At 38.8% G+C, this 12,359-nt stretch overlaps 1 protein-coding gene across 1 annotated transcript in view; it reads right to left on the bottom strand.

The window, feature by feature from the left end:
- The window catches only part of Shc3 (SHC adaptor protein 3), a 108,821-nt gene that overhangs the window by 29,561 nt on the left and 66,901 nt on the right, over window positions 1-12,359 (bottom strand). Inside the window, exons 7-10 of the mRNA XM_090329772.1 lie at window positions 11,920-11,971; window positions 11,285-11,411; window positions 4,490-4,640; window positions 2,503-2,602 (exon numbers count right to left, since the gene is read on the bottom strand). Of these exons, the coding sequence (XP_090185898.1) occupies window positions 2,503-2,602; window positions 4,490-4,640; window positions 11,285-11,411; window positions 11,920-11,971 (430 nt within the window). The remainder of the gene's footprint in view (window positions 1-2,502; window positions 2,603-4,489; window positions 4,641-11,284; window positions 11,412-11,919; window positions 11,972-12,359) is intronic.

Here is a 12,359-nt window from a genome sequence, read left to right as displayed (position 1 = left end):
TGCACTGTGTTACAGACTTATTCTAGATACCTTATTGGTGCTTTGGCACTGATGACAAGATTAGTTCAAGAGTTCTTTTTTTGTGTGTGGCAGAACCTTGTTAGGTAGCCCCAACAAGCCTAGAACTCCGTAGATAGCACGTTCTTGTCTCAAATTTACCTTTGCCTCCTGAATACTAAGATTAGCAGTATGTACCACTGTGTATAGGTTAGAATAAGGTGTCATGCTGACACTACTTCACTGGAAAGTCTCATCTCAAAAATCTTGAACCTTATTTTTTGCTCTTTTCTCTACTGTTTAAGATGCTATTTCTGGATCACCTGTCTTTGCTTAGAAACCATTATTTGCAGTTAACACAGGCTAACACCATAAACTAACAAACAGGCTTACACCATAAACCTAACTGTTCAGGAGGCTGAAAACTGAGGATCCTGGCTTAAGTCAGTCCAGGTAGACAAATCTGAGACTCTTAATCCCAATTAACCAGCAAAAGGCTGGAAGTGGAGGGATTATTCAAAAAGTAGAGTTTTAGTCTTGAGCAAAAAAGCCAAATGAGAGCATGAGTATGAGGCCCCTGAGTTCAAGCCCCAGTATTGGTGTGTGCATGTTTGCATGCACACACACATGCGTATACACACACACACACACACACACACACACACACACACACACGCTTGCACTCAAACAAACACACACCAAAACATAAACAAGTAATTAAATAAAATACAATTTGCAAACTCATTTCAAGAAGGACAAGGTGAAGAGCTCTGTCTTTTTTGTCTGTCCTTCCCAACCTTCCAGCTGAGCAGGACAGCAGATGCTGAGTAGCACAGAGGGACACATATCTTGGTGACACCTCAATTTGAGGTTTATTTAGAAGAATATCTACTTGCAAATTAATAAAGGGTATTCTTATTTGTTCTTCAGAAAATATATTTTTTGCTTTTAAAGGAGAGTTTGAAACTTAGTGTGAGTTAGGAGTTTTCATGTCCTGGACAGGAAATGTGTACTAAGTTCACTTTGCCCTGATTAAGCCTGCTATATTTCCTTATACTTTACTAGCTGGGATAACTAGAATATGTTAAGAATATTCTATGAAAGCAAACAGCTAGAGGAAATAATATCTTCATTCATCTTAGATAGTTATATATGTATATATATCTGCATATGTTACTTTGGTACATTTTAAATAGATATAAAGTAAAAGTATAAAGTGAAAAAGTACTTCTAGCAAAATTATAATCATGATTTGCTATTTCAATCTCATTTTTGAGGCTGTGGTTCTGGTGGTTTCAGCCAGGCCACCAAGTTTTATTGAGTAGGTCAGCAGTATGGACTTTCTTTTATCTGGGAAAGGCTAGAAATGGAATTCTTATTTAGAAGAAGAAGTGGGAAAAAATTTGTCACTTGGTCCCTAGCATGAATGGCTATAACAAAATGATAGGTCTCAACCCTGAACCAGTAAGTGCTTGAATTTATATTCATGAGGCAATAAACAGATCCATCTCATCTATAATCTATGTTGTAACAGGACTTATTAAGAGAATGGTAATAGTTCTTGAGAAGAGAAATAGGTGAAAATTTAAAGGGGTCTCTAAAGGATGGAAGGAGTGATGATAGATAGGTAGATAATTGGTATATAGATGGATGTAAGAAAATCTAGGTAGGTCATAAGATAGATATATGTAAATAGATGATCAATAAGTAGACAATAGAAAGAATAAACACACACATATATATTAATAACTAGAAAATAGAGACATGAGTAGCTCATAGTTCTTAATGGTATAGAAATTATTATAGTTGTATCTGGGTATATCTACATTAGATATTCACATATGCAGAATATACAGTTATATCCAAATTACATTTGGCTACATCTAAATTATTTTTAGGGTGTGCTATAATAAACATGTTATTAGATTTGCTAAGCTACGGACACATCTTGTAAAAGTACACAGGGCTTATGAGAGGCTCATTGTTCTATCAAGTGCAAATCTAGGCAGGTGCTTCTGTTTCTCCTGTGGTAGGAAGATATAAGGAACAGTGAGTCAAAAAACCCGGACAAGTTTGCACTGGAGCCCTGGGGGCTTGCTGTGCTGGGAACATGGAGTTTGAGTAAAAAAATCCACTTCAGAAGTGCTTCTTCAGATCCTAATTGGCAAAGGTCCTCTTGGGATATCAGCTTCTTGGCCAGCCCTAGCAAGTCAGCCATAAGGAAGTTTGGCCATAGAAAGTCTTCTGACAGTCAATCTCCAGAATCATAAACACTAGCCACTCTCAGCTAAATCCAGCACTCCAGGAGATATTGCAAAATTTGTGCCTGTGGACCCAGAAAGGCAGATAGCTGTCATCTGACTCTTATGGTCTAGTCAGGAATGTGCAGTGCCACTCCCTGCAAATGTTTGCAGGAACTTTCTCTGCTACAACACAGGAAATGGACGAATGACCCACTGGAGCATGCATTGCATGTGACAATCGCATTGTGTGTTTGTTTCTTACCTTGCCTCTCACCTTGCCTGACGGGTGTTGGTTGCCAGTCTTCACCAAACGCATCTCCTAAGTGTCTTCCCTGGTAATAAGTTTGCTCTTTTCCTGCAAACTATAGACACATATAGACTCTTTGAAAATTATAGGAGAGCAGGTAGGATGCTGGTAGATTAACTGCCTCCTTGGTTGCACCTGATTTTCCCTCCATATCTCATAGCTGCCAATATCTATGGCTCATAGCTTGTTGTTGCTGTCAAGTAAGTTTATGTGGATGGGAGAAGGATGTATCCCCATTCGAATTGTACTTGGCTTCTCCTTATTATAATGACATCCAAATCTCTCCAAGTGCAATTATACATTGAACTTATCCACACATAGCCACATCATTCAAAGCGACCAAAATATATGTAAGCCAGGTGCCTGGTGACTCTTTCCTGCAATCCTAGCTACTCAGGAGGCTTAGATCTGAGGATCATGGTTCAAAGCCAGTCCAAGTGGGAAAGTCCATGAGATTGTTATCTCCAATTAACCAAAAAGCTGGAAACAAAGCTGTGGTTCAAGTGGCACACAGATAGTTTTGCATGAACAAGCTAAGGGACTCAGAGTTCAAGCCCAGGGACAGCACACAAAAATAAAGAAAGGAAGGAAGGAAGGAAAGAAAGAAAGGAAAGAAGAACAAAAGAAAGGAAGGAAGGAAGGAAGGAAGGAAGGAAGGAAGGAAGGAAGGAAAGGAAAGGAAAGGAAGGAAGGAAGGAAGGAAGGAAGGAAGGAAGGAAGGAAAAAGAAAGAAAGAAAGAAAGAAAGAAAGAAAGAAAGAAAGAAAGAATTTCAATTGAAGGCATCTATCAATTATATACTATTTCCTACCCAGTCCGCGCACCCACAGTCACACTAAAAGAAAGCCACTCAGAACCCAGAAAATTCATTCTTTGTCTTAGATCCTTGATTTCAGTGTTATCTACTATTTTTATGAATGGTATTATCATTGACCATAAGCATGTAATGTTTAAAAACTACCAGAACTGAAGGTGTAACTAAGTGATAGAGTGTGCACTTAACTTGTGTAAGGCTCTAGGTTCAATCTCCAACACCACAAAAGAAAAGCAAAGGAAAAGCATTCTTATTATAAAAATATAGAAAATTGTTTTAAGTTAAAGAGAAATTTGGGTGTTCATAGCCAGGTGCCAGTGGCTCACACCTTTAAGCCTAGCTACTCAGGAGATCTGAGATCTGAGGATCAAGGTTCAAATCTATGAGACTCTTATCACCAGGAAACCACAAGTTGCACAATAGCTCAAAGTGATAGAGCACTAGCCTTGAGCTGAACAGCTCAGGGACAGCGCCCAGGCCCAGAGTTCAAGTCCCACAACCAACAAATGGGGGATTGAAAGGGAAATGAATAAAAATAGGCCTCTATTCATGTTTAGATAACACAAAGTACCATAAGTCTTCTAAAAACCTTGAATTCTGTCTTCCACTCACAAAGATCACAGTAGGGCTGGGCTGCCTGTGATCCTGGCTACTCAGGGCACTGAGATCTGAGGACTGTGGTTCAAAGACAGTCAAGCAGGAAAATCCTTGAGAGTCTTAACTCCAATGAACTATCAAAAGACTGGAAATAGTTCTGTGGCTCAAAGTGGTAGAGCACTAGCCTTGAGCACAAAAATTGGGATAGCTCCCAGGCCCTGAGTTCAAGCCCAGGACTGGCACACACACACAAAAAAAAGAAAGACAAAGAAAACCAAAAAGATCCTTTTAGGATAGGACATGTTCTGGGATGGACAGACCTTTGTTAGGAATCACATTATTATTCCAAAGTACTTGGCTAGTGTGATGTGCTGAACTGAAGCTTCAATTTTTTTTGATGTTTTATGAAACCCAGGGAAAGAAAGTTGATGAGTAATTGAATCAAAAGCTAAATGGACTATCAGCCTGAAGGAAATTTGACAAAAGCAGATCTCAGTGAGCCTCTACTTGGTGAGAAAATTCTAAGACTTACCTGGGCTGTGTCAGGGGCATGGGGTCTGGTTTTCAGTCGTGCATCCAGAAATCCTCCTGGAGGAGGCACCTTGCTGGGAATGCTATTGTAGTATGGGTGGCCTGTGCCATCTCCCTCCTCTTCTGTCCATGGCTCATCCAGACTCTGCATCCTGTTAAAAGATTTTAAAGGTTTTTGCCCAAAACTGAGTTTACAGACAGAGGAAGCAAATCTGAAATCAAGGCTGGCTATGGTTTGGACATGGATCAAGTATGAAATTCTGTTGCCCAGAGTTTCAAGTGCTGAAGCTTTGTTCTCAGAATGGTAGTGCTGGGAGCTACTGGAAAACTTAAGACATCTATAGCCATTTGAGGGCATAAACCACTTCAGAAGGGATCGTGGGACCATGATTTCTCTCTCTGGCTTCCTGTTTCAAGAGGTGATACCCTCCTTTCTCTCCCACTCACACACATGTATGTTGTGATGCATGGAAGAGGCCCTTGAGCAGCTCAGCATATGCCAGCACCAGGACCTTGCATCTCTACACATGAGAGTGAAATAGACCTCTATCTTTTATAAGGTTAGCCTGCCTTCAGTATTTTGTAATAGTATTGAAAAAGATAATTTATTGTAAAGGGTTGGAAAGATAATTTAGTCACTATCTCCTTAGACATCCAGGCCTTAGATATATGTGAAAAACATGATTCAAGCCAAGTCCCAGACTTACTTGGAGTTCCTATCATTGTCATGTTTGAAGCAAACCTTTTTTTAAAGTAGATTCAATTGAAAGAAATAATTTCTTCCCAAAGGAAACTGGATCTTCAGTGTACAAAAGTGCAAATTGTACATATTGTACTAAGCTTAGTATAAATCAAAAACAAAAAAATGAATATTCCCTGAGTGACATCACAGAGAAATGGCCGATAAGAACCCCTAAAAAACTCTCTCTTGCAAGCAGCAACAAGCTGGTCAGAGAAAAACTGTATCAGAATTCACTTTCTCAAAAATCTGGAAGTTAACCAGAAACTTGTAGGGAGTGTTGTTTGTTTGTTTGTTTAAATCTTTACAAACAGTATTAGTGTGACTTTTTCCTTCTGTACCAGATATTGATTTTTTTGCCAGTCCTAGGGCTTGATCTCAAGACCTGGGCACTGTGCTTGGGCTTTCTCAAGGCTGGTGCTCTACACTTGAGCCACAATATGATTTCTGGCTATTTTTGTGTATGTGGTACCCAGGACGTGAACCCAGAGCTTCCTGCATGCTAGGCAAGCAGCTTACCCTAGGCACCCTCCCCACTCCCTAGTACTCTATCTTGAACATGGGGCCTCTCCCATTTGCTTGGATTAGCCCCATAGCTGGTGCCATAACACTAGAACCACACCTCCCAGCTAGCATTTTGCTGGTCAATTGGAGATGGAGCCTTGCAGACTTTTCTGCCTAGGCTGAATTTGAGATTCAAGGCTCAGGACTGGTAAAAAAAAAAAAAAATGAGCTCCAAGAACTGGAAACAAGAGGTTTATCTTTTCTTTGTTGATGTTTTTGTTTTCTGTACCTTTTGTCTTTGTAAGTTTGCTTGGGGAGTGAACCAAAAGCACACCAATGATTGTGTGAAAAGAGAAAGGTGAAGAATTCTAAGTCATTGCTCATGGGTGCTGAATTTCTTTTGGTACTCATGCCTGTTATCCCAACTACACAGAGGCTGAGATGTGGAGAATCACAATTCAGAGACAGCCTGGGGAAAAAAAAGGCCTCCAGATCAATCTTCAATTAACCAGCAAAATGCTGCATGGGAGGTATGGTTCCAGTGAAAGAGTGCCAGCTGTAAGCCAGCCAGCCAAGAAAGTTCCCTAGTTATTGTTCACTGAGGTTTCCTACGTAGTACTGCTAGACTGCCACATTGCCCGTCATTTCTTCCTCCCCTATCCCTTCTCCACCTCAAGGAGCATGGGCAAGATGCTAAAGTACCAAATCCTACTGCCCCCAGCCAATGCTTCCTAACAGGGGGGAAAATGCTCCAAGGGAGTTCAAACAAACAAACAAACAAACAAGGAGAACTCCCCTGAGACAGAAGCTCCTATCTTGCTGAACCAGAAGGACCTTTGGAGCAGGGTGGGTGCTTTTCCACCCCAGACTGCCCCTCGCTGGCAGACTGGAGGTGAAGAGAAGGTGGAGGCAGCCCCAGGAATGCCCTCACTCACCACCTGCTGCTCCCACAGTCTGCAAGGTGGACAGGACCCACCACTGCTAGACTCAGTGAGGTGGAAAGGTGAGGCAGAGAGTTGCAGGCAGGGCAGCCAGTGCAGGTCTGTCTTAGAAACTGTATGCCAATAACACTTGAAGTTCAGAGTTGAAGTTGTTCTCGGTGGATTAGTTTCTATTTCCCTTTGGCCCTATCAAGTATCGAGCTGTTTTATGCAGGAGTTTATAATGCAAATCGATGGCCAGAAAAGCTGAGTAAATTAACCCATGTCTAATTTTTGTCCATAATTTTAAATAGTATTTATTTGACTTTAATGCAATGTTTCAAGAATACAGAAGACGGTCATAATGAATTTGAAAGACACCTGAGTGTCCACCACTGAGATTAAGGCCATGTTATTTAACATTTTGCTCTGCTCATAGGCTTTCTTTAAAGAAAGAAAGCCTATAATCATTTTTAAAAAAGGAAGAAAGTAAGGAGGGAAAGAAAGAAGTGTGGAAGAAAGGAAAAAGTAAGAGAGGGAAACAAAGTGAGGGAGATGGAAAACAGAAAGGAAAGGAGGGACGGAAGAAGGAAGGAAGCAAGGAAAATTTGTCGTATTTCCTTTGAAAAGTTTTACCAAGGCTCAATCGCTAGGTGTATGTGATACAAAGGTGATGCATAGACACATAGGTGATATTCATAATCAAATGTGACTGGTAGAGTCTAGATATGGATATATAAATGCTCACTGCAAAATTCTTCATGTCTACTGGAACATTTCTCATTATAAAATATTAAGGGAGAAATACAAATACATTTTAAACTCAACCATCCCTCCACCCCACTGCCTCCTTGGCTAAATATCACCCTGAAGGTGATATGTAACATTAGTTTATGTTTCCATCTTCCCTTTATACCTGAATGAAACCATAACAACATATAACAACTGTTAAGGATTTTTCAAAATGTAACTTCTGAACTTGCTTTTGGCCACTTTACTAAATTTTTTTAGATGTGTCTTAGGAATCCATGTAGCTAAATGAACTCTTTCAATTGCCACATCTCTATCTTACATAGGTGAGGAAGTTGTTGACTGTCAAACCAGGACCATCTTCATCTTGGCTATGTTTAGTTTCCGAACTGTCATAGACAGCTTTCCTAAACTGTCCCAGCTGGCTGAGCTGTCTGTCAACTGGGAGAGGTGGGCCCTTCTCGGGTGCCTCAAAACCAATGGGATAAAGGAAACAGTCCAAGGGATAAAGAAAAGAAACTAAGAGTCTATTTCTAGAAAGAAGGAAAGGACAAAGGAAATTAAAGAAGCCCCAATAATAGTGGATTAACACATATAGTAAGTACAAAAAAAAATAGTGGATTAACACATGCAGTAAGTGGAAAAAAAATAGTGGATTAACACATGCAGTAAGTGGAAAACTAACAACATTAAATGCTTTGAACTCACAAATTATTTTTATATTATAATCTAAGTCTTATTATTTCATGTCCAAGGGCTAGTTTTCCCTGACTATTCACAATATGAATTTGTTATTGGATTGAAGGAGCCATATACTGTAAACTTTATACTACAAATACTGTGAAATTATCACTATGAAGTAAAATGTTTTCAGGTAAGGATATAACTCTTGACACATCTTAATCTGGTTACAAATTATGTACATGAAGATATAATTTTTTTATATTACCTAATCCTCACAAAGCTATGACACTTCCTAGAAACATTTAATTTAAATATTTTCAATGTGAAAATGATGTGATCAGTGGTTAACATGTTACTTCTATTGAATTGTATGGCTCAGAAAACATATTTTAATAGTAATGTATATAGTCAAAATGTTAGACTTAATGTTGCATTTATTGTTTTTAGAATATTAAAACACTGCTTTCAAAAATTTCCTCTGAACTCCATATTTAGATGTTTTGGAAAATATTACAATATATGTATATGTGTACATACATATTCATTATACATTGCATATATATTATATATAATGTTATACATGTAATGCATTATATAATGTTTATATCAATAGCATAGTACTATACTAACTGAATTTCTACAAGAAAAATTAAATCAAACTTTTACTCATTAAAGTTAATAATAAAAGGCATATAATATGATAGTATAGAAAATCTTTTTTAAATTTAAATTACTATATCATCTACCAGTACATAGCATTTTAGGCTATCCAATATTATCTGCATTTCATAGGCTTATACACAGAGATAATTTCTTTAGGAAGTTCCTATTTTCTAAATTTTATCATTGGTAGAGAAATTGGTATGATTATGTCTGTTCTAGAATATATAAAATGAGTTATAAAATGAGTTGTGCCTCTTACAGATTGAGTCAGAAGTCAGCTTAAGCATTCCAATTTTCAGTATGTGTTTTTTGTCATGAGAGTATAAAGCTTGTTTACTGCTAAATTCAACAACTGTATTTTATTTCCTGTTTAGTTCTGGAAACTCAAAATTACTTTGGGTTGAACTTTTATGTAGGTATCAATGTTTGTATATCCCTATAATTTTTACTGTTGTAAAAATATGCTTGTTATACATAGTACCAATAAAACTTGCTATTTTCTGATTTCTAATTGAGAAAAGTTTCACCGAGAATTTTAATGGCTGCCTTTTTTGTAGTAACATCGATGACAAGTAGATGTTTAGATGTCAGTGGAGTGCTAGCTCTGTGAATCTTAGAGCAAGTATCTCAGAATGGCATAAGGTACTATAGTAGTAGATAACGAGAAGACCAACTGGCTGGGCTTAAAAGAGAACCTCCATTTGCCCAGTACATTCATAGGAAACAAACTATTGCAGGAAAACATTGACGTAGACAATTGGCATACAATATATGGTAAACATATCTACATTTTATTAAATAACATTTAGTGGCTAAATTATATAGATTTTTCAATTAGCTATATCTGCATATTTTATTGAAGCGTCTCTTTTTCTAAACCAATAAAAGGGTATTAGATACATGTTGTGTGTGTGTGTGTGTGTGTGTGTGTGTGTGTGTGTGTGTGTGTGTAATTGACATTTTAACTAAAATTTTCAAGTACGCTACCAAAAAAGATAAAAATGATGTTCATCTACTCTATTTTTTAAACTTCAGTTCCTAAACTCACCTAAGAACTTCCACATTTATTAAACATTTGTATTTCTTAGGTCATGAACTTACTATTATGCCTTTGGATTTTGTTTCTTGAATCTTAAACAGTGCTAACTCAAAAACACTCTTTGTATAGTAAAGCTAGTAGTTTGCAACATGTGTTATAAATAACTGTGTCTCATTTATAGTTTAGTATTCTTTATAGCTATAAATATGCATATTGAATTCACTAATTAATTCAATCAAATGTTGTTTTATTATTTACATACTTGCCTCTGGGCAAGAATTGCATTTTAATTATCTCAAATAAAAGCTTATTTTAAATTTTGAAAGTGATAATGCTCACACCTGACAAATAAATTTCAAATCAAAGACCAAAAAAAATGGCTTCAGGATTATTTTACAGAGTGTCACTTTATCAGTTGGAAGAGAGTACAAAGTAAAACAAGGAGAAATAAAATGTATTTTCAGTGAACACACCATTATAGCAGATTTTCATGAAGAGCTTCATCAAGGACAGAACACATACAAGGTCACAGAAAGAACATCAAATGACTCACAGTACTTTTGATTTTTAGTTTAATTTATTAGTGTGTTTACTTATGTTGTGCCAGTAGTACTAGGCATTGAACTCAGGGCCTCTTGCTCTCACATCACTTTTTTCACTCAAGGCTGGCATGCTACTACTTGAGCCATTTCTCCACTTCTGGCTGTTTTTGCTGTCTAATTGGAGATGAGAGTTTCTTAGATTTATCTATCCAGACTGGCTTTAAACTTTAGTTCCCAGATCTTAGCCTTCTGAGTAGCTAGGATTTAAGGCATGAGGCAGCAACCATCCAGTAGAACCAGAGTTCTTTAGTGATTTATGCTACATGGAATATTCTCGTAACTATGCAAATGTAATAACAGGCTCTGACTATTGTAACAAACTAGGTAGCCCATAACTGCTCCTGACAATTCACTACTTCTTTTCTGTCACCCAGTGTTACGCTGGCTTTACCGTCAAAGCTACCAAGACTCAGAGAGCTTAAGGAAGTAGCTCAGGGCCACACAGCAGACACAAAAGTCTCAAAGGTGTTCTGACACAGAGGCCCTGAAGCCATGGCACTGGCAGCTGAGTGGAAGCTTCTCTTGTAATAGGACTTTAGCTCAGTGTGACAGGGACAATGGCGCACCTAGAACTGACAAATGGAAAAATAATCACATGATTTCAGAAGGAACAGAATGATCAAAATTGCACAGTGAAGTTGCTTTCCCTCCCCCCCCTTTGGTAACCTTGACTACCATTACTATAGTTTCAAGAAAATGTCTGAAAGCATCATCCATACTCTGGTCTCCATCTGTCTGTTTGCAGTGCTATAGCCTAGCACCGACCAAGTGTCTGACAGTCCAGGAAGCTCTGTGATGAGCTGGGTAGTTTTCCTACAGTCTGCGAGACAGCCTTGAAAGGAAAGATCATAGAACACCCAGAAGTTTTTGCAGATGAGAGAATGGCATTACTCACCGGTCCTGGAGAGCCGGAATCTTGGAAGGACACTGCAAGTATTGCTTAAAGCGCAGCTCAAAGGCTTGTCCGATGGAGCCAATGACATCTTGAGCTAACCCATCACAGCATTCCAGAATATGGCAAGCTGGGGGAGAAAGGACGACATAAGACTATCAGAGACATATATGAGAACTGCTAGCCTGTCAATCGAGAGCTCCTTGCAGAAAGCGGAGAAGGGAGAGAAGCTTTGCTCTTCCTTTGTCCCAGCAAATGTACCTGTGTCTTCCTCCCTGGGGCCTCTGCCAGTGGTGATGGAAGATAGGTGCTTCTTAGAGCTATTGTTGGCAGAAACGATAGGTTCTTGTTTGGTTTGGTTGTGTGTATGTGTGTGATGTGCTGTGGGGTGTGTGTGTGTGTGTGTGTGTGTGTGTGTGTGTGTGTGTGTGTGTGTGTGTGTGTATCTGTGTCTCAAATCTTCTAACTGAACCAGGTGGTATGCTGCCCTTGAAAAACCTCAATTCTCCTTGGTAATATTATGTGAAACAGGCTCATTTGGTGACAGGAGCTCAGATAATGAGGAACACCTGCTAGTCGGGGCTAATGAAGCCTGGTTGTTTATCAATGAGAGATCGTATGAGCCAAGCTTCGCTTACCTCTGCGATTCACAGGGTCCTTCGCTACATAGGCAACGTAGTCTGTTGTGTCCTATTAAGAAAAAGATGACAGATCATTCATCACACCAAGAGATAACTCCACAGGAATAGTGTCTAGACCCCAAGCCAGTAAGGACCGATCCATCACACCACTAAAGAATCAGGGCTGTGACCAGACTCCAGAGCTCACACTTGTATTCACAGCTACTCAGGAGATTGAGATCTGAGAATCATGGTTCAAAGCCAGCACAGGCAGGAAAGTCAACACACACACACACACTCACACTCTCTCTCTCTCTCTCTCTCTCTCTCTCTCTCTCTCTCTCTCTCTCTCTCTCACACACACACACACACACACACACAATTCTTCTTTTCTTTTCCTTTTTTTGCGGATAAAAGAAAATAAATACTTGAACCTATTAAGATATTTATAGTGGCAC

The sequence above is a fragment of the Megascapheus bottae genome, chromosome 3, assembly GCF_031878675.1.
Source record: "Megascapheus bottae isolate mThoBot1 chromosome 3, mThoBot2.hap1, whole genome shotgun sequence".
Taxonomy (NCBI): Eukaryota; Metazoa; Chordata; class Mammalia; order Rodentia; family Geomyidae; genus Megascapheus; species Megascapheus bottae.
Note: the sequence above shows the minus strand (reverse complement) of the source record. Positions and strands in the feature narration are given on the sequence as shown.